The sequence below is a fragment of the Molothrus aeneus genome, chromosome 12 (genome assembly GCF_037042795.1).
Source record: "Molothrus aeneus isolate 106 chromosome 12, BPBGC_Maene_1.0, whole genome shotgun sequence".
In the NCBI taxonomy this organism is placed as follows: Eukaryota; Metazoa; Chordata; class Aves; order Passeriformes; family Icteridae; genus Molothrus; species Molothrus aeneus.
Window position 1 is genome coordinate 4936962 of NC_089657.1, and position 27772 is coordinate 4964733.

Below are 27772 nucleotides of genomic sequence, written 5' to 3' on the forward strand. Positions count from 1 at the left end.
ATGAATCAGTGATATTGTTTCCTTGGAATTTATGCCCTTTGTGCAAATTCAACCTCCTCATTTGTTTTGGTTTTTTAGGCTTGATGTGTACGTGATGGATTTTCAAGTATACCATGCTTGCTTATTATTTGTTTGTTTCTGAATGAACACTGCTGGGTTTTTCTTTGCTTTCAAGTGTCTGACACAGAAATGCATATTTTATTTCGCATTCCTCCGAAACAAAATGTTGAAATATGTAACAGGAAAAATGCAAGAAGGTCATTGCTGACAAATGTGTGGCTTTCTTCACCTAAGAAATGTCAGGGGGAGAAAATAGACGGGAATGAAAACAGCTCTGGTTGAACTTCTTCTGTCTTACATATGGAGCATTAACCAGCCTTTGAAGTTCGGGTCCTTTAGAACATTAAGATGAATTTACACAATTAGCACCATTCTTCTGCAGCAGCATCTGCAGCAGAACAGGCTGATCTGAAATGGTTGGTTAATGGGTCTGGAAGGCAGAATGTGATGGAGGGGATCAGCCAGGCAGCTCCACACTGCCTAATGAAGGGTGGGAAAGAAATCTGCAAGAACCAGAATGTAAACTAGAGCAAGAAACATGCATGGGGACCCTTCTCTGCATGCTGAGCAGGTGTCTGAGCTTCGACACATGAACGAAGTCACTGAGCCTCTAAATTGGGTTTTGTGCTTGGTTTGCAGTGAGGACAGAGTAATTGAGCATTATACACAAATTAAAGGTCTGACCAGAGGACAAGCCATTGTTCAGTGAGTATGACACTTGTTAATTTGTGAAGATGATATTTTTACTTTTCTCCTGTTCTTTTTTGGTTGAGAAGTGGCAAGGCAGACTCTTTAGGTCATTATTGCCTGCAAATGATGTCGTTTGTATCTGTCAGATTCTCTTTTTATTGAGTTACGTGGCAAAGTGGAATTATTTGAAGTCTCACATTTCACAGGCTTGCAGTTCAGCATTTGTGTAGTCATTTGGGTACCTCAAATACAAAAGAAATTATTTGGATCTTACTTTATTGGAAGATTCTTCTCCATACCTTGCTTGACATCAATTAATTTTCACTCCAAACTCTTAAGGGTGCATATTACCCTAAGTCCTCCAAAAATTCTGAAATGTTCAGAATTTGGCTTTCAAAACATCAAGGTCTTCCAAGCTGCCCACTGAGCCTGTGGAATTGTATTTTTCATTTACCATTAATATTTAGTGTTCTTCCTACAAGCAGATGCAGTAGGATGTGTTATGAGATGTTTGAGATGATGGCCATGACTGCACAGTGCAGACTCCTTGCAGTTTTTCTCACGTACCTCAATGCCTGTAAATCTGTCTCAAGAATTTGTGGTCCTTTTTCAGTAGAAACAAGGGAAAAATGGTCTGTTCAGTGGTTTTATGAATTGCCTCATGAAACAGTTGTACAATGGCATAAACATATTCATTTGGAGCCTGTCCTTTGTAACCAGAACTTCATAATGGAATAATTATAGGCAGGTCTTTACTGCCAACATTTCCCAAAAGGCTCACATGTTCAGTTCAGAATTTTTGCTTTCAGTTCTATGACCTTCTGATAAAAGATTGAATTTTCTGTTGTATGAGAAATTTTCCTTTTGCTTTAGCTGGGCCAAAATACCCCATCTTTCCCCAAGCCAAGATGCTAAGTTTTTTCTGAAAATATGGGCCTTCAGCTATTAAGGCCTTCAAAATATGCAGATGATAAATGACGTGTCCTGGATGTATGTGTGAAAAAAATATGTTAATAGATATTACTTCCTCCAGAGAAAATAATCTGATATGCTATAAATCTGTCTGCAGGTACATGAAAGTGGTAGAAGCTTTGCCAACATATGGAGTTCATTACTATGGAGTAAAGGTCAGTAACTGACTACAGATAATGTGATTGCTGAGCTTATTATGAGGGATTGCATTCCTGAAGGAGCAGTTGCATGATTCAGTGCCCTTCTATCAGTATGGAACCCCACATTTTTCAACCTCTGTAATTTTTCCCCGTTCAATGTACTTTAAAAATTGTTTCCAGACAGCAGAAAGGAATCTTTGTAAAACCTTTATGTAATCCTATCAGGAGCTAAATTCCTATCATCTTAATTAAACTGGATATCACTTCTAGACTTGAAGCAGTTAATAGTTTCCCCAGAGACATTAATCAAGATTAGAAAAATAGAATGTGGAAAAGACTCCTCCTAAGTGGCAGGTGATTAGTGGTGCGTGCTTGGAGTGGGGAAATGCTGAGAAATACTTTTGGAGAGTGATGGAAATACACCATTTATTCCCACTTGTAGAGCAGAGCCGGGGACAAAGTGCTTTGTGCAGAAGAGCTCAGCAGAGATGATGTCTCCTTACTTTTGAGTCATGGCCATGACTGTGGTACCTGAGAAGCTGATGTTTTGTGCTGGTGTCTCCTGTGGCTGTCCATGCCTGAATTTAGTGGTAGTAGCAGTCAGTGGCCACAGGTTTTTTCTGTCCCCTGTCCTTCCCCTTCACAGCCACTCCTCCAGCAGTGACACCCCGTTGTTTGAGCAGCACTCTTGCTTTTCTGCCCACATTGCACAGCCACCACCTGGGTTTGTGCCTCTGGGAGAAAGTTTCCACCTTCACCCCAGCAATCCACTTCACCTCAATTTGTTTGCCAGAAAATCCTTGTTCTGTACCTACTTGTGCTTGTCACAGAGTGAAAAGGGCTCTAATCTTGGAATTGCCTCATTCTTAAGTAGCTCTTGGTTGACGTAGACGTCCCATTTTTCAGGATAAACAAGGAATCCCATGGTGGCTTGGAATAAGTTACAAAGGAATCGGCCAGTACGACTTACAAGACAAAGTGAAGCCCAGAAAAGTAAGTTTTTTTGCATCTGATTTTTTTGTGGGGGGAACATGGTATGGTGTTGCATGTCAGGATATACTCTTTTGAGCTGTTGCTTATTAGACTGGTGGGCAAAAGACCAAAGGCTGGAGGCAGAAGGAGATTTCTGCTGGCACTGAGGCAGTAAATCTCTCCCTCTCCTAGATAGTGGAAACTCCCTTTGGGAGCTTTGGCTCGTGTGTCTTGAGTTTGGTGGTCTCAGGATGGGGATTTTGGCAGCCCCCAGGGATAACTACAGAAATATGAAGCAGTTGTGTTTCTGCAAGGCCTTGTACTCTGGCAGTGTTTTCACTTCACTTTTGTAGTTGGGTTTTTTTTTGTGCATGAAACATAAAAGGCTCCACTGATAACAGCAGAATATGAGAGGAACCGTGTGAAATTGAAGGCTTGTGGAAGTGTGTGCTTCCATAAATTCTAAGGGGAAATTGAGAATAAATGCCAAGTACTGGAGTTGATTCTTCTCCTTCTCCAACCCACTGTTTCCCAGTGTGTCTTTACTGAAACATGTAAGCCATGAGAGGATGGGGACCTGGGAGTTTGCTGTTCTTTCCCCGGGAATGATCTGGGCAGGAGTTCACATGAAGTTGTGCTCCCTGCCAGGGAATTTTTACATTTGCAAAATGATATTGTTTGGTGTATTGGTGCCAAAAAGCACAGCTTAACAAAACTTCCTTGTTAAAGAGTAATCCCCCCCTTCAAGCTTCCAACTTGATCATCTCTTTTTCCAGAGCGGGCTATGACTTGGTTTCTTTTGGTGTATTTATGTACCTGTGTGTCCAAGGGTGAGCTCTCATGTCCTTCCTTCACTTTGTTTAGTAAAATACAGAGTTTTATCCCAGGTGTCTCTTCCCATGCCTGCACTAAAAGACACAGGAGGAACCCTTTGTAAATCAAGTCAACTTGATGAAGCTATTGAATGTCAAAGGAGGAGAGCATCAAGGAGGTCCTCATGCCCTTAAGCACTTCCCTGATTTTAGGCGACATCTACAAGATTTTCCAGCCAGGAAAAGTTAATTCTGCAGCCAAGATGTCCAGCTGTGACCAGCAATGCTCTCCAAGAAAATGGAGCCTGCCTGGCTGAAAGCATTGCTTCGCCAAGCATTTTTTATGCTTGTGGGATTTCAGTTTACAACATCAACCAGGCAGATTAAGAAAATTTTTTAAGGTCAGCAGGGCCCAGATACCAAGTCACACCCTGCTACAGTTAGTTACGAGGCATTGCCTTTGAATGCAGCAGGAGTTGTGTTTAAGAAAAATAAAATAAAAACCAGAGGTCATCTCTGCAGTGGATGCATTACAATGGAAATGAGAATAGTTGTTGGCTTCACTGAAATTATAATTATACAACAGAGGATAGAGATTTAAAAGGGAAGGTGAGAGAGAGGAGCCGAAATGCAGGTGGAAGGTTTAATTACAGAAAGCTCATTGAAACTGTGGGGATGGATATGGCTGTAGTGTCCTTAAGTATTTTCCTGGTGTCAGTGCAAAGGGACAAAAATGATGTAAGCCACAGCTTGTCCTGAGCCATGATTGCCTTTAACAAGTGGGTAAATATGCAAACAGTTTGTTTATATGAAAAATGTTTCAGGATTTGAAATACAAAGAGCACTTTGGGTAAGTGATTGGAATCAGATCACTTCTGGGAGGAAAAGCAGGCATCAGGTCTAGAGGGGCACCCACACCCAGACTTGGGTTTGGAGTTAAAATGCTGAGATACTGCTGCTTATTTCAGTGTAGCTACAGCCCTGCTGCCTGTGATGCAGCAAGCAGAAATTCCTTTTAATCAGTGTTGTTGTTTGTTCATATTTATGAATGTATCAGAATTTATTTCAGAGAGAGAAGAGTATTTCAGTATTTCAGAGAGAGAAGGACAGCTTGCCTGAATCTCCCAGGAGTCTCTCTGGAGCAGCAGGCAGGAGGGGAATAGGCATGTGAACTATTCTTGTCTTTTGGAGTAGCAGTGCTAGTTTTGCTGGATTTAGCAGAATTTTCTTGCTTTGCTTTTGGGAATGGAGCCAAACTCACAACTGCCGTGTGCTGGTGTTATCCAGCTGTTTATACCATGGATCAAAAGCTGCTGTTGTGTTTATCCCCAGCCATCTGGGAAAGAGCATCCTCATTGTGCTCCACTTCTCCAGTTGGTGATGTTTAAATATACATGCAGCTGATAGATAAATAGAGAATAATAAGATGGAAAGGCTGAGTCCAAGTCTAATGAAAACCAAGTTGGCCTTCCTGAATTTTAAAGCTACAAGTGATCTCTGAGTGTGCAAACCTCTCTGACACTGGTTGTGGTGGGAAAGCTGCAGCATTTTGGATGGGAGGCTTTTAACAGGAATTGGTGCCTGTGCTGCAGTGAATTCACAGCAGGGGGATTGATTCTGCTCCCTGTCTTTTCTGCAGTGCTGTCAGATGTGTTTGCTTCACCACAGAATCACAGGCATCTTGCAAGAGCCAAGTCCATATTTAGAATAAAATTTTACTATTAATAATAGAAATAAAATCTACATTGGTTGCACCCATTAACGGAGGATCAGTTAAATACAAAGAAATATAACCACCCTCTTAAAAAAAGTGAAATCTTTTGGCTTCATCCAAGTAGGTCTTCAGGCAAAAACACCTAAATCCGAGCCTTGGAGCGCAGTGGTTTTCCCAAGATTTTGTTATTGGATCAACACCAGTGCATGGAGTCCAAGGCTGAGAGCTCCTCACAGGAAGGAACTTGCAGGAGAGGCCTGGGTGAAGCAATCTCCAGATCCCTATCAGCCAGCCCTGCCAGGGCCGAGGGGAGCCCAGTGCGTGACTCGGGGCTGGACCTGGAGAACCTGCCCTGGCTGTCTGTCTGTCTGTCTGTGCAGGGCTGGCTGGGGAGGTTTGGCTCCAGCTATTAATATTTTGCTGGTTGACCTGAGCTGGTTTGGACAAGGGAGTTTTGTTGCTCCAAGTCACTCCTGGGAGCTTGTGTTGCTTCAGGAGCAGTTTCTAGAAAAGCCCAAGTGTTTCCCATCACCCAGGAGTGCCAGCTGAGGCACTGAGGGAAGCACTGTGCTCCAGCTCTGTAAAAGACTGAAAAGGGAGAATTATTTTCTGTGTCATTTATGAAAATTGTCTTTGTAGATAAAAGCTGTGGCTCCACACTGGCTGGAGGTTATACTGAGCTCACTTGATGATCATCCTGAAGTCTCACAGGGCATTAAAACAGACTGGATTTGGCAACCCTTGTTCAGATTTGAGCTCAGACCTGGGATTAGCTCTGCAGTCCTGCTGCTTTGCAAACATATTCTCTTTCAGTTGCAGTTAATATTGAGAGTCACCTCCTGCTTGGAGAAGTGCCTCTGCTTGCTGTGAGGTGGCATGCCAAGATCCTGTCCCCAGCATCCTCTGAATCAATTAGGAAAAGTATAAAACAGGTCCCAGGACTTTGTTTGTCATTTCAAGCCAGAATAGATCTCCCTTTATCTCTGCCCCATTCTTCTCACTGGTGAGATAAACAATGTAAGTCTTGTTAATGGAGGGTGTATTGAGGCATGAGTTGAGTTTATTCTGTGTTCAGCCAATATGTGAGGATCCTCTGAGGGCTGGAGAAGGCAGCTTGCTGGCTCTTGGACTTGTTCTCCCACTTCATTGTGTTTCTGTGGGCGACTCCCTCGTGATAAATTAACTCTGTTATCTGAAGAGAAGAACTAATCTTGCTGTGGTATTGTTTCAAATGTCCAAGAGTATAATTTCTACTGCTTGATGTCTTGACTGCATTGTGTTCTCAGAAGTGTTTTTGTTAGCATATACTCATTTTGAAATGGGGAATGTTGAACACAGGATGGTGTGGGCTGTAAGGAACCTGAAAGATCATCTCATTTCCATCCCCCTGCCATGGCAGGGACACCTTCCACTATCCCAGGTGCTCCAAGCCCCATCCAGCCTGGCCTTGGACACTCCCAGGGATCCAGGAGCAGCCACAGCTTCTCTGGGCACGTTGTGCCAGTGCCTCATCACCTTCACAATATCCCTGGCTGGATTTAATACTTTCAGGGCTTTAGCTTTCCAAAACAGACCCCTGGCTGCTCAATTTCTCTGTATTTCTCCCACTCTCTTTGGGGGTCTTTGTTCATCCTGGCAAGCATCCTGACACTTTTCCATTACTTTCTCTGTGTTGGGATGCATTGCTCCTGAGCTGTGAGGAGGAGGTATTATGATATTTCTTTCTTAAGTCAACATATGCTAAGAGTTGATGCTGAAGGTTTTCCCTTGCAGAACATTTACTTCATGTGAATTTGCTGTCCTGCTTTGCTGAATAGTTCAGAACACAGCAGCATTGGAACAGCCTTCTCAGCAGGCTGCTCTAATTAGGCAGAGATTTCTTTTATGGTGTTTATTTCTCACCAAGCCATTGATTTAGATAGAAGATACTAAGCTCACATAATTACTTAAAAAAAAACCACAGCGTTTTTATGAGGCTGCTCTGAAATTCGCATCTTTCCAGATGTGCAAAAAGTTGCTTGAACATCACCTGCTGCAAAACACAAATGTTTTGGGGTATTTTGATGTTGAGACATCTCTCAGTCTTATGATGCCAGTGCTAGTGAGGACCAGGCACAAAAGCATCATAAAGTATTAAATACATGACTGAAAAGGTCTTTAGAGGACTGGTTTAATATTTAAGGGATGAAGGATGCCTGCAGGTGAGCTCTGCCGAGTTATGCTGGCACAGGTGGGAGCTGTCTGCCTCCTTCCCTCAGAAGTTGCTGCAGGTGGGGCAGTTTGGCTCTGCTGCCATCTCCTCAGGTGCCTCCCTCCACGGGCAGGCACAGCAGCAGTGAAACACAGGATTCCAGCTGAAGGCAGGGTGCCAGACAGCTGAGTGCAGCGGAGGGGCTGAAAGGCAGCCTGCTCCCAGCCCTGCTGCCAGGGTGGTAATTTCCCTCATCGGGTGGGGTGCATTCCTGTGGGCAGAAATCTTTTATGTTTCCTTGCTCTGAATTGCCAGATTTGTCTGCAGATTGCTGTTCCCAGCCAGTTCCTGAGGTGCTGGTTGCTGGGCCTCCTTGCAGGCACTGCACGTACCACGAGGTGCTTTGGAAGTGCTTCCCGAGGGAAAGGCTGCTGCAAACACTGTGGCATGGCTTGCACTTCATGCTGACCTTAACCTAGGACCTCTTGGGTGGAAAGCCTGAGATTTGGGTCATTTAGCTCTTGGTCAGAATTTGTCACTAACCTTGGGAACAGTTCCGGCACAGTGGGCTGGGGCAGCAGCTTGTGGCCACACAACCCCTGCGCTGAGCTGCTCTCCACATTTACACCTTGTTGCAAAAAGAAACTGTGTAAAAAAAATACTAAAATATTGTTTTTCAACAAAATCCATCAGGCTCACAGCAATACTGAGCCAGGAGCCTGAGCAGCTCTCCTGCCTGTCTCTTTGGGCAGGGTCTCTGCCAGCTCCTGCCTGCAATCCTGACAGGGCCGTTTTTCTGAGCCAGTTTGCTCCTGCTCCCCCCAGGCTGGGACAAACCTGCATTTTATTCAAAACTAGATGCAAGATCAGCCAGGTGAAAAACCAGCTGCTGCTTTTAAGGTGTTTCAGCACTCAGCCATGTCTTCTTGGGCTGCCTTAGACTATTATGGTTCTTTTTGTGCAGGAAGGACAGTGATTCCTTTTTCCCGTGCTTCCTGGTATCTGCAATTGAATCACAGCAGAAATACAGGGAAGCCTAAACTCGTGGGCTGGAAAAGCAGCAGCTGGGTGGTAGGAGTCTGGCTGGTGCACAGAGGTGCCTGGGTAATGAGATGTGATCAGAGCTGCACCTCCGCCTTCTACAAAAAAAAAAAAAAATCAGAAAAACAACCTTGACCAGGCCAAGTTCTACTCAGAGTCAGACAGGCAGCCCCTGGGATGCTCAGTAGTTTTCAGGAGCATTTAAGGATCTGACAACCTACATGGATGGGGAAGGCTATTAAGAAAACATTAATTAGCTCAGGTGGACTTAATCATCTGGTTAAAGGGAACATACATTGCAAAACTTCCACAAAAACATTTTAATTATTCCTAATTGTTCTTCCAGCCCTCAAAAACCAGTTCCAGACTTCCAGATTTTTTTTTTTTACCACTCTTTTGTCTTTAAATATGCATTTAGTTTAGGTAAGATTGAAATTAGGAATTATTTAGGAACATGTCTGTACAGGATAGAGAGTATTTGAAGGGAGCAGGATATCTCTAGAGCACTGATGGTTTCCTGAGTGTTGCCTTTTGACCACGAGTTAGAAAAATTTCAGTTGAATAAAAGTTTATTACTTTATTGCTTTGTCCTTGTTTGTACTGAGTCCATTTTTTCCCTCTTGCCTTCATGAATCCAAGTGTGTTAGGCAGGAAGGTATAATACTTTCATTCAGGATTATTTTTATTTGCATCTGTATAAATATTACTGGCTCACAACTTACTCTGAGGCTGTTCATTTAATCACCAGCCTTTTTTTACAAGGACCTGAGTTAGGAGGGTTTGTCAGATGAGGTGATAGCTAAGGAGCTTATATTGTTCTTCAGTGAGATAGTCTGAGGAGGAGAGGGCACTTTTTCAGGGCTCAAGAGCAAAGATGTGTCTTGGGTACAATTCCCATCTCTGGGATGGGAGCAGCAGGGGGGGAGCTGCAGTTATCCCAGGCTTTGTGCAAGGAGGCAGAGATGTCTTAGTGCTGAATGTACCCAGCAGTGAATGCTTGGGGCGCCCGTCAGCTCCTTTTGGGCTGGGATGGATCTCGCAGGGTGGGGAGGAAATGGAGCAAAGCTCTACCCACATCCTGAGGCAGTTCCATGCAGGTTTTCTTAAAAATGCAAACGCCTCTTTTTTTGTTTGCTTTTTTTTTTTTCCCTTCTTTTCTCGGCACTGGAAGTGATCCCGGTGTCGGATTTGCACAGACCCCGTGTCCCTCTGTCCCTCTGCCAGGGCAGGAGGCTGCTCCAGTTGCTGGGGCTGCTGCGTTTTGCCGTCCTGCCAAACACGACCCTCCGCACCTTGGGACAGGTGCTCCGTTTTCCCACAACCCTTAGGAATACCGAGCACATCCGGAGAGGGAAAACCCCAAAGGAAGTGATAAAGGGGACGGGGAATCATCCCCCGCCACGATAAGAGGCGCAGCGAGGCAGTTTTTTCTCCAGAGGTCATGTCTGAAGCACGCCCATGGTTTTTACGAGCGTGGGAGCGGGCGGCCGGGATGATGCTGCCGGTCGAACCTGCTGCTGCCTCTGGGGGTGAGTCAGGGCTGCCGGGGCCGGGACACGGCACCGCGGGGACCCGGGGCAGCCCCCACGGCCCTGGCCCCCCCAGGCAGCCGGGGGGGGCTGCCAGGGGTGCAGCCCCTCGGTGGAATCCTCCCCGTTCGCTCGCGGTCGGGTTTTCCCTGGATGTGGGGAGCGGGGCGTGGGAGGCGCGGCGCGGAGCGGGTGGGTGGTGATGTCAGGCGTGTGTCAGCGCTGGGAGGAGAGGCTGCCACGGCACAGCGGCGGGACGGAGGGACAGACAGAGGGACAGCACGGCTGTGCCCTGCCCATGCCAGCCCTGACACTGCCCGGCGGGGCCGGGGAGCCGGCATCGGGATCGGGGCTGCGGGCAGGTGAGTGCGGGACGCGGGAGCAGCCGGGGCTGTGCCGGGGTCCCGGCTGGGATCGATCGCTGCTGGAGCACCCACGGGCACCTATTGCTCAATGTCCCGACACACTGCCTGGGTTGGCTCCTTTCGCGTTTTTGTAAATGTATTTATTTTCAGAGTTCATGCGGAGTTGTAAAGAGGCGTTTCTGACAGCGGAGTGGCTGGGCAGGAGGGCTGTGAGACAAACATAAACTTATTTAAGCAGCAGAGGGAAACTTCCACAATCGTCGAGAAAATAATTTATTAATTCTAGTAAATTGCATTTCCACTTGGCTTCACTTTTTCTGTGGCAGGTTCTAATAGGCAGTTGTAGTCCTAGGAAAGTTTTAATTAAACAGAGGCAGAGGCTGCTGAAAGAGCCACTTTTCCCCTGATACACAAATGTGCTGAGCTATGTTTCATTGTGTTAGAAATGTTTCAGATGCATCACAGCCTGATACGTAATTTTTTACAAAACCTGAAGTGTTTCTGTACCGGGAGGTAGCATGGAATGTCAAGTTTTGGCAAGGCCAGCGGGAATGTTGTGTATCCTGGGGATTTCTGGTGTGGTGGCTGCACCCTTGGAGGCTTTGGAAAAGCTCCAGTGGGGGAAGGAGGGAGTTGCTGTGAGTGCCTGGGTGCCTTGGCTGGATCCCTGGTGTCCAGGGCTGATCTCTCACTGAACCCTGTCTATCCCTGCCCAGCTGGGTGGAAGCACGCCCAGGATCTCCGTGCGGGCTGCAGCTCTGCGAGCAGCTGATGTAAACTCCATCTTGCTGCTGCACCTGTGTGGCCCATCATGGTCAGGGGGACATCCCTGGGGACATGCCATGTACATCCAGGCACTCTGGCACTGCTGGAGAAGAGGGCAGGCGGTGGTGCTGCCCAAGCCTGTGAGGCTGGGCTGGGAAGATGCAGCCCCCAGTGGCTCATCCCCAGGGGGATCAGCAGGGCCGATGCTGCTGCAGCAAAAGGAGAGCGAATTCAGATGAAATTCTGATCCCACAGGTGCAGCTGCCAAGCCCCAACTGACTTTGATCTCTTCTCCCAGCTGGCACTTTGCAGGAAATATGTGGGTTTCTAGCAAGAGGATGTGCTGGGGGTGGCTTCCTCCTGTAGCTGCGGTTGTTCTGTACATGCTGTACCTCTGCTCCAAAATGTCATGCTGGATGTCTCACACAGTGTCTTCACAATAAAAAAATTTTGGTTTTTCCAAGCTGCTGCCATTCCCTGGGGATGTTCTGACTAGGGAAGTAGACCATAGTTGTCTATACAATTACTTTGTAAAGAGATTTTTTGCATTTAATCAGAGAGAAAATTACTTTAGCTGCCCTGCCAAGATCTCTGGGAACTTCTAGCAGTGAAATTAAATGTGCTATTGATGGAGGCACATGTTGTCACTGACAAAATCCTCAATTTGCAACACATTGTCTGTAAGAGTGTGAAATTACTGAGGGGGCATCCTATACTTATGTTCTTCTTTTAATTGATGTTACGAATGTAGTTATTGCTCAGTCCATGCCACAGGAATTGTAATTTGCTGAAATGATATCACCTTGGAGTGAGAGGTTTGGAGATTTAGTGACCACGTTGTGCTTCTCTCTCCCAATTCTCCCAGCTATTTCAATGGAAACAGCTGGAAAATCTGTATTTCCGTGAGAAGAAGTTTGCTGTGGAGGTGCACGATCCCCGCAGGTGAGGCTGAGGAGGTTCTGCCATCGGGGTTCATCTTTGCCCACAGTGGGAGCTCATCATCACCTCTTGGTGGATGGGGTGGGAGGTGCCTCAGAGCTGACCCCTGAGTTTACTCTGGGCTTTGGGACTGGTCCTGATCCAGCGTTTGGTGGGGCAGACTGGGGCTGTCACAGCTCGGGGTGTCCTCTCAGATTCCTGTGGGTCCATTCAGGGAGTTCTTGGAGCAGGGGGAGGACTGTTTGTCATGGCCGAATCTGCAGCAGCCCTGGGTGATGGGATGAAGGAAATCTGAGTTTTTGCATCCCTAAAATAAAGACTGAGCCTCACCTGGTTAAGAGAGAGGCATTGTGGACTTGAAACCTCAAAGACCTGTCTTGAAATTGCATTTCTTTTCACCTCCTCAGAATTTCAGTGTCAAGAAGGACCTTTGGTCAGAGTGGGCTGGTTGTGCAGACCTGGTATGCAAACACTTCCCTGATCAAGTCCATCTGGGTGATGGCAATCAGTCAGCACCAGTTTTACTTGGACAGGAAGCAAAGCAAAGTAAGTTATGAGGCATTTTACTGCAAGCATGGGTTTCAACACCTTTCAGCATGTGTTTTTCCACAGATGAACTACTCTCCAGAGAAAAACTATGAATTGTTTTTGTCAGCTTTTTGAGCAGTCTCTTAGTGGTGGTATTGGTATTCGATCCATTTTAGCCTGCCTGCAGTTAAGGCCTATGGCAGTGTAATCATGGAAGAGGGAATTCCCATGTCTAGGTGTCTAATCTGCCTTTTCTTTTGTCTCCTTTCCTATGTTTGTTTTGAAAGCTGCAGAGTTTTTGAGCTGGGAGATGGTTCAGGTTTTGGGGGAGAGGGGAAGAGAATGCCAAACAGCCCTTAAATACCACAAGCACCTGTGTGATGCTGTTGCTTTAGCCCTTAATTTAGTGGGAGATGATGTGTGAAATGTCATCTTCTGTGATGTGCTCTGAAGTTAATTAGAGGTAACTCAATGAGGCTGTTGGGGTTTTTTTTAACTCCTTCAGGCAAAAATTCCGTCAGCCAGAAGTTTGGATGATATCGCCATGGATCTGACAGAGATGGGAACTCCAAAAGTGTCAAAGCTGGTGACCTTGGAGGCCAAGAACCAGCTTATTATGGCCAGCAATGGCAGTTTGATCTCATCAGGTAATACTGCACATAAATGTGAAGTAGCCAGGTTTAATGGGGCTTGTTTGTTAAAAGAGAAATGAGACTACCAGACAATTAAAATGGCCTTTACCTGGAAATCCTCTGATAACAGAATGTGTTTTCCAGGCTCTCAGGACTCAGAGGTCAGTGAAGAACAAAAGAAGGAGAAAATTATGGAACTAAAGAAGAAAGAGAAACTCCTTCAGGAAAAACTGCTTCAGAAAGTTGAGGAGCTGAAGAAAATCTGCCTGCGAGAGGCGGTGAGAGCTGCACCTCACACTGGGGTCAGGCAGGTGGGAGCCTTTTCCTCCCACTGGGCCTTACCTGGAGCCCTCTCTGTTGTTCCCCAGGAGCTGACAGGCAAGATGCCCAAGGAGTATCCCCTGGGCGCTGGAGAGGAGCCTCCCCAGGTGAGGAGGCGCGTTGGCACGGCGTTCAAGCTGGATGACAACCTGCTCCCCAGCGAGGAGGTGAGCGCGGCAGCTTGCTTGCACACAGGGCTGGGCTGCCCAGACCAGTGGCCAAAGCCACTTGTAGATAATCCAGCTCTTCCCTGGGGCTTTTAGGAGGAGGCAGCTGGGGCAGTTGCTTGTGTGGAGTGGGAAATTTTGGTGGGTTCTGCCCCTTTTTTCAGCCGCGCTTTGAACTGACCAGGAAATTGGCTGTTGCTAAAGGCCTTAAGTTCACCCAACCTGAATCCCTGCATGAATTTTAATGGATATTTTACTGCTAATTAGAGAAGATCAGGTGCATAATGCTATTTGGCAGCCCGTGGCTTTTCTGGAGCATTGACTTGTGTCATGTTGGGATGGTGTTAGAACCCAGAATGTGGCAGGGGTGTGCTCTATCCGCCTTGCAAAATCATCTGTCTGTGAGCATAGTTTTGTGACAGGTGACAGGAGGAGGAGTTTTACCTGTAGCTTAATGAAGATTCCACCTGAGTAAAACCTCCCTGGATTGCTCAAGAAGCTAAAATGAACTTTGCTGGCAGGGACTGACTCGAGTGATAGGATAATTCAGATGTTTGCAGTTTCTGGACACACTCCGTTCCCCCTCATTCCTTGTGAGATTTGTTAACAAGCTGTATCATCCAAATAAGTAGGTGTTGGGCACTTGGCATCTGTCCTTCACCAGAAACTCACTGCCCTGCCTCATAGGGCTGGTGTGCTCCTTGTCTGCAGCAAAGTGATTTTGTGGACTGCTTAAATGCCATTAAACCAAAATCCTGCTGACCAGATTTAATAACGTGTTGCTTAGCACTTCTGCAGTGCCTTTCATCTGAGCTTTTCAAAGTAGTTTACAAACAATTAATTAAAGCCTGAAACTCCCTCTTACGTAGGTATGGTGATACCAATTTCCATTTTTATATTCTCTGAAGTAGGGAGAGATTTTGAACGATGTTTTCAGGGTTGGACTCATAGCAGGAGGTTTAGCAGCCTAAACCTGAATTTAAGAGTATGTGTTATGCTTCAGAACTTTGGACCTTGCCCAAGAAATCTCAAAATTGTACCCTAGTCAGAAATAAGACCTAAGACTTTCATATGCTGAGATTGTCTTGTGTATGTACTTTGGTATTTCTGTATTTGTGCTCAAGATTTCACTTCACCACAAAAATAGATCTTTATATTAATGACTTTCATTGATAATTTCTCTCTGGAGTACAAGCAAATAACTTCTCTCATGAATTTGCAGGATCCTACTTTGCAGGACTTGGAGAGCAATTTTATCATACACCAAAAGCTGGTGGAAGCTGCAAAGAAACTTGCCAGTGAGCCAGACCTCTGCAAAAACGTGAAGAAGAAAAGAAAGCAAGAGTATGCTGATGCTGTGAAAAAGCTACAAGAGATAGAAAACTCCATAAATGAATATAGAATCAAGTGTGGCAAAAAACCAACCCAGAAATCAACTCTGGCTCTACCAGGTGAGAGAATTCCCCTTGTTCTGATGCAAACAGGAGGAGAAAAGAGTAATTTGGCTTACTTAGAAACTTTGTGTTCATCTTTTCTATATGGTTTTTGTCTTCTCCAAGGCAGTTAAATAAGAAAAAGATGAAACTGCTGCATCTGATACACTCAGTGCACTGGTGTAGGCTGGGGGCAGAGTAGCCACAGTTTTAGGAGCAAGCCACAGGCATGTTCCAGCACCAGGTATGGGCTGAAGGTGCTGTGCACAGAAAGGCTGGCAGCAACACCTTGGGTGAAGCTTTTCTGATGCCTGAATTCCTGGTGGGATGAGTGCAGTTGTACATCTGGGATGCCACATGCAACATCTCTCCCCCATCCCTCCCGTGGAGCTTCAGTTCCAGCAGAAACAGAGCAGGCAGGGTGTTCTGCAGGATGGAGGATATTGCTTCTTGATTTAACATTCCTGATTTCCCAGAAGTCATAAGTGAACTTCAGGAGTTTATGAATGCAGTTAGTAGCAAACAATTTTTTTAACTAAATCCATTGGCCACTGATGAGCACAGCAAAAGCAGATACTCCTGGCCCCTCCATTCTTAGTGTGTTTCTCCTAAGGGCAGTAAGATTCTTGCTGCTTTGTTGATCATGTGTGAAAGCCTGTTAGTATCCATGCCAGTTGAAGGAGTTCTGGATCCTTACCCCTGACACACCACAGCATCACTGGGCTATCCATCATCACAAATGATTATTCTGAAAGGCTGATGATCAGCATTCAATGTGGCCCAGCTTGTTTCTGATTGACAGAGGGGAGGGAAACATCTGTTTCCAGCCTCTTGCTCACCAGTGTGGATACTGATTGTGGCAGATCCTGCCTTACCTGGGGCACCTGGTGTGTGGTAATGACCAGGAAGGCTGATGAGCAGAGAGATCCATCCATCCATTGTTGTTGTTGGGTGCCACTGTTGTTGTTGGCAGTGTTTTTCTCTGTTGTCCAAGCCAGCAATAAGCAGCTGCATTCCCTTCCCAGTGCCAGGCTCTCAGCCTGCAGTGTGTATTTGTTTACCTGGAGCAGAGCTGTGCCCTGCTTCAGTAATTGATTTTATGTGTAACCTTGTCACCATCACCAGCAGTGCTCTCCCGGTCTGGGTTTCAGGAGGCTGAGCAGTGATGAGTCACTCGAGTCTGTGAGTTCAGGGAATTACTTGTTGCAAGTAATATGTTAAATAGTCCCACTGATTTATTGAACCAAACCATAGCTGTTTCCATCCCAGCCCCAAGGGATAGGAGGTGAAGGACATATTGGATTGCTTTCCGTGTTCTACTTTCTCTTCCCTTTCCTCCCTCTCTAGCCCAGAGTTTCTTCCTCCTTTGCAGGGAGTTGCACAGACCTGGGATTTAAATTCAGATATGTCACCATATCTGAATATGTCAGCATTGCACACCCCCCCCTGAATCCAGCACTGTAGCTTTAGGCTGGCTTTTTTCTTTTCCTCAGCAGGCTTTGTTCCTCCCCACTCTGGGCCCAGTTCCATATTTTACCACCCTGTGGTCAGATCCACATTAATCAGCTCCCCTGGAGCTTTTTCCCAGTGTCAGGTTGCAAGCAGGGCTTCAGCCCATCCTCGGTGGTCTGACAAGTCCCCCCAGGGCAGGGGCCAGGCCTGGTTTTTGCTGTTTTTGAACAGCTGCTCTCTTTACTGCATTCTTGTAACCAGAGCTTTCCTGGCAGCAGGCTGTGACAGCAGGAGCAGTGCACATTGCACGTGCTCATGGTGGCTGGGGGCACAGGCAGGTGTCATACACAAAGTGGCTGCCACTCTCATTGTTCATTGCTTCCTTTCTCTCATGCTTGAAGATTCATGGAGGTTTTTTACCCCACCAGTGCTGAATCTTGTCAGAACCAGCCTAGGGATTGAGCTGTCCGTGGGTTAATTATCTCTAGTTCAGCCTCATTTCTCTGCTGCTGGTGGTCTGCTCCAAACCTGAGTGAGGACAGGCTGCTTCTCATTGTGTAGCATCAAGGTGAGACAGGTACAGTGAAGTGCTGTGAATAAACAACAAAATGTAAAAGAAACAAAAAATTAGTACCCCCATGGAACAGTTCCTGTTATCTGTGTTGCTGGAATTTGCAATACCTTGATAGAAATCAGTGGAATTACTCTGGATTGATCTTAATTTAATTGAAACAGGATCTGTGTGCTGATGGAACATTCAAAAGTGAGTGCCAAATTTTAAAAGGCTTTTTGTACCTACCTGGTGGGGTTTCAGGTGTACCTGGAGGAGATTAGCTGCTAACAGCCAAGATCTACATGTCTTTGTAGGCTCCTGACTCCTCCTGAAGCACCAAAACACCCTGTGAGATCTGTTCGAAGTGGGGTGGAAAACACCTTTGTAAATCTTGGCCTGATTCCTGCTGCAGATTAAAAAAAAAAAAAATCTCCTTTGATAATTACCTGGGTCGCTTGCTGAACTGCAGTGAACACACAGAGTGATGATGTACCAAGGCTGTCTTTAGGCTGTGGGGGCTAAAGAATAAGGATTGCAGCGCTACAAGTATCAGCTGGCTCTGAAACTCTAGAAAATAAACTGTACTAAGATATTTGTAAGTTGATGTTGGCTCTTTTATGCTTAAAGTGTTTGTTTTTATTCACAGATGATATAATTCCGTCCGAGAGCAGCTCCCTGTCAGACACAACCACCTATGATGATGGTATGATGCTTATCCTTTTTTTCCCCAATAAGTTTGTCCATTCAGAGATGTTTCTTTGACTTAATGTCCTTTAGCATGTCCCATCCCTGGAAGTGTTCAAGGCCAGGCTGGACAGGGCTTTGAGCAAAAACATTTAGAGGAAGGTGTCCCTGCCCATGGCAGGGAGTTGGAATGAAATGAGCTTTAAGGTCCCTTCCAGTACAAGTCAATATATTATTCTGTAGTTTTGGTGGCTTTTGATGATAAATTACTTTACAGAAGAGGAAAAAATAGCTACTCAGGAATGTCATTCCTCTTAATGGGTTAGTTTCTGAAAGGTTCTGCAGCTCTGTGAGCTGACCTGAGTCATCTTTAGAGAAGGAAGTTGGTTTTAACATGACCAACCTGCAAGCTGAGGACACTGAGTGTCAAATACATTGTCCCTAGGGCCTGGCCTAGAACTGAAGGACTTACAAATTGGGAGAATTAGCCCAGCCCTTCTGCCCTCACAGCTACCATAAAACTTGGAAAAAGAAAGGTGCAATAGTCACAGATACTAACGCTCTATTTACATTTATCTGTTCCCTGGTGAGCTTGCATCTTGCACGGGGTGGTGTTTGCTCAGCTTACTCATTTCACACACACACCCACAGACACACTCACACCCTGTTCCACAAGGTGGAAAGGACTTGGCCTGCCTCTCCCTTAAACTGGATAATCATCATTTGGGGACAAACATTATCTAAATCATTACTCACTTTTCGGTTTGGGTCTGATTCTGATCTCACTTTGTCCCAGTTTTAGACTTGTACAAACCAGGTGGTGCCATAAAATGGATTTACACCTGATTCCTGCTTGTACAAGTAGAAGTGGAGCCAGGCTTGTGAACGTGTTCTCTGTGATGCTCATCCTGCATTTATATGTATTAGTTGGAGTTTCCTGTTGGCTCTGTCGGAACCTGGTTGTGCCCTAAGCAAAGTGAGAACAAGGATCAAACCAGCATCTTCCCAATTGCCTTCAGCCAAATGTGTCTGTCAGTTGTCTTTGCTCATTCAGTCGCTTTTGAAGTCAGTCTCTTTCAGGTTGTGTTTCAAAACTAATTCTTAAAATGTCATTTTCAAGAGCTGGAAGGTGAAGGAAAAGAACTGGCCTTTGCAGAGGCTGAGCTTGTCTGCTTGGCTCTGGAAAGGATTGTTCTGCAAACAGATCTTTTCCCAGGAAGTTCCATTCTGTGATCTGGCATAGCCCCAAGCTGGGTGTAGTCTCATAGGAGTTGGTGCTGCTGGGATCTGTAGGAGCCTCCACAATGTCCTGTCTGTGTGGAGAGAGCTCAGTGCAGGCAGGAAATCTTTTCTAGGTCCACAGCTCCTGTCATTGTCTCTGTACTGCAAAGTGCTTCTTCCTTAGGGGCCACAGATTTGCACACAGGGCAGAAATATCAGGGATTTTGCTCTAACAAAGTGCATATTCCTTTCCAACAGTCAGTGAATCACTTCCTGCAGCAGCACAGAGACCCAGCTCTGCACAGCTTTCTCCAAGACTTCCCCCGCCAAAGTCCCTTGGCGTGGAGAGAATTCATCTCAGGAAGTCATCCATAAACGAGCAGCTCTTGGAAGGCAGACACTCCAGGTAGGCAAATCTCACTGCTGCTGCACTCTGCACCTGCTGCCATGAGCTGCATCCTGTCCCTGCTGAGCATTCCAGCAGAGCCCACTGCCTCCTTGCTCTTCTGGCCTTACAGGCTTTGGGGATGGGAGCTGAATTTCCTGGCTAGGAACACAAGTGTGTATAAGCAGTTGACAGAGTATCTCAAACCAAAGAGCAGTGTAGTTTTTGTGAAGACGTTTGAGATGGGTGAGAAATATAATAGCAAGGGCTGCATTTCAGGAGTTGCTTGTGCTGTCATTCTTTGTGTCAGTTTCTGGGTTTTTTCAGTGTTCATTTAACAACTTGTCATCTTCCTGATGACTGTGCTTAGTAGATTCAGGCAGCACCAAACCCTACCCATCCCTCCTGATGGGTATCAGTATTTCAGCAGGTACATTATCAAAGCAGACATCATTCATGTGAGACCTGATGGAGAATTCTCTGTTTACAAGCAGAGTTACTGGGATTCAGACAGCTTCCATCATTAGTGTCAGCTGTGTCTCCAGCCCAAATCTATGGGATTTGGTCACTTTATGAGCTAGAACAGCTCCATGGAGCACATCAAGAGCAGTAGGTTTGCAGGTGAAGAAAAAAGGAAGTTTATTATCTGACTCCAACATTTATAGTTTTCCAAAAGTGACAGTGGATTGGAGGTGACAGTGCCACCTCTCCAATGACACTGGACAAACCAACAGCCCATCAAATTTCTCCTCCTCCATAAAAGAATGCAAAACAATGAGCTATTTACAGAAAGCGTGTGAGAAAGAATGTAAACATCCTAAAGGTTAGAACATCTTAAAAAATCAGGGCGACATTCCGCCCTTCCTTTTGTTTCTCCAAGACTTCAGCTGCCCACGGTGGGTGTGCTGTGACATGTGGGGGGGATGTTTAACCTCACTGTGTCTGTGTGCCTTGCTGCAGGGAGGTGCTCTCGGCGCACAGCAGCCCGTTCCGCGCGCTGGAGCGGCCGGCGCCGCCGCAGGGCGGCAGGAGCATGCCCACCACCCCCGTGCTCACCCGCAATGCCTACAGCAGCAGCCACCTGCAGTAAGAGACCTGGGCTCTGGGTGCCACACATCCCTGGGGAAGCACAAGGGTGAAAGGAAATGGTGTTAAGAGGGCGGAGGGTTGTTGGCTGTGCGGCTTTCCCAGAGTGGGGTATCAGTGTTTCAGCTGGTACATTGTCAGAGCAGACATCGTTCATGTGAGGCCTGATGGAGAATTCTCTGTTTGCAAGCAGAGTTACTGGGATTCAGACAGCTTCCATCATTAGTGTCAGCTGTGTCTCCAGCCCAAATCTATGGGATTTGAGCACTTTATGAGCTAGAACAGCTCCATGGAGCACATCAAGAGCAGTAGGTTTGCAGGTGATTGTGTGATCATGTCAGATCTGGTGCTAGCAGCTGTAGCCAGTGTAAGGATTCCCACTGCTTTCAGAATGTTGGTTAGAGATATTATATTGGGAAGCCAATCCACAGTGGAGAAGGAGAGATGCTAAGAATCTTAGAATGTTATCAAAAGCTCAAGGTTTGTTTGGTGGGGTAATGCAGCCGTGAGAGACAGTTCCAAAGGAAACCCATCTTTGCATGTTCTGCTCCAAGCTCATTACTTGTCTAGGCTATTCCTTTTAGAAAGGAATGGAGATGGAGATTTCCGATGTTTACATGATGTTTACTGATGGAGAGTTCTCTGTTTGCAAGCAGAGTTACTGGGATTCAGACAGCTTCCATCATTAGTGTTGGCTGGGTGTATCTATGGCATTTGGTCACTTTATGAGCTAGAACAGCTTCATGGAGCATATCAATAGCAGTAGGTTTGCAGGTGATTGAGGGAGCCCTCCCGTAAATCATTGCCAAATGTGTGTTTGTGACCTTAGCTCAGTGTGTCCCTGTCACAGATTAACCTTGCTCAGCCTGACAGATTATTATAAGGCAGATCTCCTGCTGTTGCAGCCAATACAAAATTCAGCCAAACTGAGTCCTGTGCGTTGCAAATGCTCTGTGTGGAAACATAAGGCAGGATTTGCGTTGTGCTCGGGCTGGGGAGGCAGCTGACCTGTCCTTGCATGCTCTGTGTGTTTATTTGTGTGAGACTTGCCTTTAACCAGCCAACATCTGCGTTGCTCTAGGCCAGATGTTTCCCCACGCCACTGCCGGCAGCGCAGCGGAAGCCTGGAATCGCAGACACACCTGCTGTCCGAGGCTCCTGCTGACAAGCCAGCCTTCTCCCTCTGCAAGTCCCAGCGGAGCAGCAGCACAGAGATCCTGGACGATGGATCATCCTACACCAGCCAGTCAAGTGCAGAGTATTACTGCGTGACACCCACTCCCAATCCCTATTACACCACTCAGACCCTCGACAACAGGACCAGGGGCCGGAGGCGCTCAAAGAAACACAACATTTCCGCAGCAAGTTCAGGGAGCATGCCAAACCTGGCACATAAGGACGCCCGCAGCGCTGTCTTCCACAAAAATCAGGAGCAGCCTTCCTCTAATTACTACATTCCTGGGTACTGCCCTTACACTGAGCCCGACGTTTATTACAACGGGGGGTACGTTTATGAGAGTGACACGGAGGGGCAGTACAGCGTGAACCCCTCGTACCGCTCGTCGGCGCACTACGGCTACGAGCGGTACCGCGAATTCCGCTCCTACCACGAGGACGAGGTGGACAGAGTCCCACACAACCCCTATGCCACCCTCAGGCTCCCCAGGAAGCAAGTTGCTAAAACGGAGCACATAACCAAAAACATTCACAAGGCCTTAGTAGCAGAGCATCTCCGGGGCTGGTACCAGCGTGCCTCCAGCCAGAAGGAGCAGGGTCACAGCCTGCAGGCGGGCTTTGAGTCTGACAGAGGATCTCAGAGGAGTTTGGGCTTTGCTGCTCTGCAGACGCCGTGCTCGCCCAGCAGTCGGGTGTCGTCTTTCTCTTCGGGTAAGGTCTGATTTCATCTGTGCCCAGTGCTTTTGTAAACCCCTGCTGTGCTGTCAGCTCTGCCCCCTGTCACTGCCTCGGTGATGTCAGCAGAGCTCTGTCCTGAAAGGTGGATGAGGAGCCAAGTAGGATCTTGTTCTGTTCTTGGAAGGAAAGTCTTGCTTGTTCTCTTCTCCTAAGGGTAAATCAGCCTTTTGCTCTTTGTGTAAGCACAGTAACCCAGAAAAGTTCAAAGAGCATTTGAGTTTGACAGGTATATTTAGCAACTAGAAGGAGTATACAAAGCTTCATGCCATGTAAATGCAGTGGCTGTGATGGCTTCCAAAATACAGCCCAGTGAGCATCACTGACTGTGTCAGAAAGCACTTTAAGAGCTCCAGAGTACCACCTGTACAGTGCTTGCCTCCCTACAGGGCTTGTAAATCATATTTTGTGTTTGCGTTGTCTGCCTTTGTCCTGCAAAACCCCATAGAGATTGCTGATGAGAATTTTCTTGTTTTCCTCAGCTGATATAGCTGAAGAAAGGTGTAATTTGTTGTAATCCTTTTTTTTAATTGCAGCATCTTCTACAAACACTGCTGGGAACTGGAGAACCCCCCTTGCACTGGGACTTTCAGACTACGATACGTTGTCTCATTCCTCCTACACCAGCTGTTATGGGAATGTTTATGGCAACCTTCCTTTGCAGAGCAGGTGAGTAGAATACATGAAGATTTTCTGCCCTTCCTCCTGCATGTCACTGGCTCTTAAATCTGAGCAAATCAGCTTGATTTCAAATAGCCAGGATGAAAAGTATTTATAAAATTGACGTTGTGAGGGCAGTTTTCTGTGTGGAGCAGATGAGCTGTTCCACCACTAACTGTACCCCAGCACTGAAGGAAGTGGGGAGCAGTCACAGTCAAGGATGAACTCAGTCACAGTCAAGGATGAACTCATTGGTTGCACAACTTTTTCCTGTGGCTGGTGCAAAACAATCAAACATCCTGCCCTCCCTGGTAGCTGTGATGCTCTGGGCAGTGTTGCAGGCAGAGCTCACAGTGAGCTCAGTCCCTCTGGTGGGGGGAACTCTCCTGAACCCCATTAGGAGTTTCCCAGGACACAGTCCTGTTGGGTTGCTGAAGCTTTAGTGCTTGTGCTGATAAACTTTTGGGAAAGCAAGGAGAGGAAACACCTCTCCAGCCTCGTGTCTGAGGTGGTGCCACCTCTGCCAGGTGCATCCCCTTGGCAGAGCTGAACCTGGGAGCCATGGGGGATGTGCTGCTGTTTGCTGACACCCCCTGCTTGTGGGGGCTCTCCCCAGGGCTGCAGAGAGCCCAGGCTCTGCTTGGTCCTTGCAGGAAATCCTGCAGCTCTCTCTGCTTCTGCCTGGCATTTTGGATGTGTCCCCCCCACTGCAGAGCACTTGGCTGTGAGGACAGAAAGCTCCTGCCCTGGGGAATGACTCTGCCCCCACAAATGCCATCACATTTAAATACACTTATGCTCAGTGTAATAAGTACCCCACGTGTGCCTCCTGCTTTGTGGGTTGCAGTTTATGCTTGCTGCCAGACCGACTTGTGTGAAAATACTGAATTTTTAATTCTGTTTGTTTTAAAATAAATGAAAGTGTAAGGGAATACATAAAAGCTGCTGCTAGATCCTTTTTTTTCTAAGCTAAGTGCTATGGGCTGTTTTACTGAAGTGATTTAAAATATCTATGGCAACAGTGTTTAAAAATACTGTTTCTACTATTTTTTAATTTCTCATAATTGAGCTTTGAAAATTCTGCTTGTATTAGCAGCTTTATCTAAATGAGGTTCATTAGCTATTAATTTTCCACATTCTTAATCACTTGTCTGATTGTTCATCTGCTTTATTTTCTACTTTAATGCGATCATGGCAAACAAGCAATCAGTACACCCAACAGTCTTGACAGTGCTCAAGGCCAGGTTGGATGGGGCTTGGAGCAGCCTGGTGTAGTGGAAAGTGTCCCTGCCCAGGGCAGGGATGTTGGAACAAGGTGAGCTTTAAAGTCCCTCCAAGCCAAACCAGTCTGTGATACTATGGCAGCTTTGAGCAGCTAAGATTGCTCTTGCACACAACTTTACTGATTACAGCACAAAAAACGGGTTTGTGCTTGGAGGCAAACTCAAAATAACCAGCATAACCTTGAGCCCAAGGGAGATGCATGAATTCCAGAGCCTGGGGAGGACCCTCAGCTGAGCCTGGTGCTGTGTCTGTGTTGCAGGACCTACGTGGAGCCGAGCCAGCTGGGAGGGGACGAGGAGGATGGCTTGGAGGCAGAGCTGCCCAGCAGTGAGCAGAGGCTGTTCTGGCACGAGGACTCCAAGCCCGGGACGCTGGTGTAGCCCCCGTGCCGCCCCTCACTCCCTCCTACCCCTGCGTGCCTTGCACAGAACGCCGCCACTCCGGGGCCCACCTCGGGTGGAACTCGCAAAAGGAACAAAAAGAAGCAGCAGGCTGTTGGTTCTGCTGGGAAAGGTGGAATTCAGCATTCAGGGGGACTGTAGCCAACTGACAAAGTCTTACCACGAATGGCGTCTCTGTGAATCCGTACAGCCCAGGGCAAGCCACAGTTCATCGACGAGCAGATGCAGCACTTGGTTGAAGTATTTATATTTAGCAAGCACTTTTTGGGAAGATTGGAAGGTGTTGAAGGCAAACCTCAGAGAAAAAAAAAATAAAAAATGTGAAAAGGAGACTCTTATGGAAAAACCAGGAGTTTTAAGAGCACAAGTCTGATGTCTGAAAGAAGAAGAAAAAATGAAAATTTATTCTACCATGGCTTATGAGGACCTGGAAGAAGTTTCATAGGCTTATGAAGGATGGATCTGTGTGTGTGAGTGAGGCAAAGGATGACTGAATCAGTATTGGAACATTACTTGAAGGAAGGCTGGAGTTTTTTTTATTATAGAGGTTTGAATGAGTCTGTCCAGTTTTTGGAGTGTTGTCAAGAGTGTTTGTTAGCATCACAAGCAAGTTCTGGAAAGAAAAACAATTTGCTGACACATACATTGTGTAAAACCAATAGCTAGTTGTGGATTTGGAAACAGAAGGAGTGAACTTTGAATTCTCTTTTCCATGATAAAACATAATTAATAATGGCCCATTTAATGACCTTTCCATGGTACAACCTCACTGTGTGGAGAAGTAGGCAAATTTTCACCGTGGCTGCATAGTGGCCCCTGTTCAGCGGTGACAGTGACACATTGCTGTGCCACAGTGGGTCAGGGATCCACAGTGGGGAGCCCCAGGGAACAATTTGGGAGCAGTGGCCAGTATTTTAAGGTGGATGCAAACACAAACAGCCAAGTGGGTGCCTTAAAATGAGGGGCATTAGGATTGTTCCACGAGTCACCTGAACTGCCAGGTGCGTTGCAGAGTCACTGAGTGACAGAACAGCCTTTTCACAGAACCATTTGTGTAGGAAGAAAACATGTGACTGCAGTCTAGTTTTAAGAGGGATAAACCTACCTCAGGTCATCCATCTGTAGGAACAAACTGGCACAGGGTTATCCTGCCCGATTCCTGATGATTCGTCTGCATATGGTAAAATCTCTCTCGTTTCTCAGCTGTACTGTGCTTCAGGATTCCAGAAATGGTGCTCTTTTGTTCTTTTATACAGAAGATTAGTTACTCCTTGTTCATATTGTGAATAGAAAGGTTTCTGATAAACTTTTTTGACGTTTTTTTACCAGTATTCCAGAGCATGTAATATATACAGAAGGACACACTTGTTAAGCTGGTACTTAGTTGTTTGTATTATTAGAGTCGCAATTTGGAATTAAACGAACAAAAACAAAATAAAAAATAACTTATTTCCTTGGTTTTGCATATTTGTATAGCCTTCTAGAAATGCGAGAGCTCTTTTTGCTTATTCTTTTACTACTCCTGAATTTTTTAGACCTATTATTTTGTATAGGTCAATAAACTGAAAAGTGTGCTACCAAAACCACTTCAGCATTCCTCCTGTTTCTCCTTGAGTGCTTGGGAGAGTGCAGTGTGTGTTATTTCAGGGCTTTGAGGATAATCATTGTGCTCTGATTTCTTTTGGCCCGTGGTGTTGGCTGGGGTGCAGAGGGTCAGTGGTCTCACTTGAAGGAAGGTTGGCCCCAGGCAGGTCAGAGATCCAAAACAGCAGAATATCAGGTCAGAATTTCTGCTTCTCCATCAGCTGTACCGAGGGAGCCAAGCTGGGCTCTCTCAGCATCCCTCCCATGTTACAGAGACAGAGGTGTCCTTGTGTTGTTCAAAATGCTTCTTGCCCATCTGTCCTTGCACTTAGGAATTGCCACAGCCTTTCCCATTTGGAACATGGCTTTTAGGGTTTGTGTTGCTCGAGTGCTGGGTCCTCTTTGGAGTTGGTGCCCCCTGAGACACCCACCTGTCTGTAAGAGTGACTTGGCTTTCAGATGTACAACTGCTTCTGCACCCTGGTCACCCAGTAGCTGAGGTTATTCAGTTTTACTCTCCTCTCTTCAGAGTTGTCGTTCCCTACTTTTTGAGGTGCCCATAAACTTCACAACCACCACTGAATTTTATTCTTTTTTCCAGGTTGCTGGTGGAAATAGGTGTTTAAAAAACCTGCAGGTGGGCCCATTAAAATTACCCCCCTGACACTACAAACCAGCAGTGCTTTGAGCAGGAAGCTGAGTGGTCCCAAGTCTCCAGTTCTTTACCCAGAGCTCATGGAATTAGCACTATCAAAGCTTTTCCTACAAAAAGGAAATGAGATGTGTAACAAGGCTTGTTCCCTATTTAAAGCTTTGTTTGCAATCCTTTGTTTTAATGCTGTACCCACAGAATTTTGTGTTGGCTTTTCTGAAAGCATTCAGGATTTAGCTCAGCCCAACACATCCGTGTTGGCACAACCCTGGCACTCAGCCTGGCTTGTTGGGACAGCACCAGGGTGATTTTGGATGCAGTTGTTGAGAAAATGGGGATTTGAGGTGGGTTTGGGTTGAGGATGGTCTGCTATATTTGGGGGTATTGTGTATAAAACCTCTAGGGCCAGAGTTCAGAGCCTGGTTGCAGTTTCCAGTTAGCAAGAGCTGAGCAGAGGAGCTGGACATGGAACAGAGGTGGTGGAGCTGTGGCTCTCAAGCCCCTCTTGTCATTCTCCACATGCCTGGCTCTACAAGGGTTTTGTTTTTAGGAACTTCTATGAAGGGTGGAAATACAAAGTGAAGAAGGAGGCCCAGAAGAAGAGAATAAGAATGTCCAACTTTTCTCA

General features: G+C 46.4%; 1 protein-coding gene across 1 annotated transcript in view; it reads left to right on the forward strand.

Moving 5' to 3' along the window:
- The window catches only part of FRMD4B (FERM domain containing 4B), a 78095-nt gene extending 51601 nt beyond the window's left edge, over positions 1-26494 (forward strand). The window contains exons 9-23 of the mRNA XM_066557962.1: positions 700-765; positions 1820-1877; positions 2769-2855; positions 12117-12193; positions 12598-12736; positions 13224-13365; positions 13495-13628; positions 13719-13838; positions 15061-15289; positions 17923-17979; positions 19440-19587; positions 20527-20652; positions 21734-22539; positions 23100-23232; positions 24767-26494. Of these exons, the coding sequence (XP_066414059.1) occupies positions 700-765; positions 1820-1877; positions 2769-2855; positions 12117-12193; positions 12598-12736; positions 13224-13365; positions 13495-13628; positions 13719-13838; positions 15061-15289; positions 17923-17979; positions 19440-19587; positions 20527-20652; positions 21734-22539; positions 23100-23232; positions 24767-24887 (2443 nt within the window). The 3' untranslated portion in view covers positions 24888-26494. The remainder of the gene's footprint in view (positions 1-699; positions 766-1819; positions 1878-2768; positions 2856-12116; positions 12194-12597; positions 12737-13223; positions 13366-13494; positions 13629-13718; positions 13839-15060; positions 15290-17922; positions 17980-19439; positions 19588-20526; positions 20653-21733; positions 22540-23099; positions 23233-24766) is intronic.
- The last annotated feature ends 1278 nt before the right edge of the window (positions 26495-27772 follow it).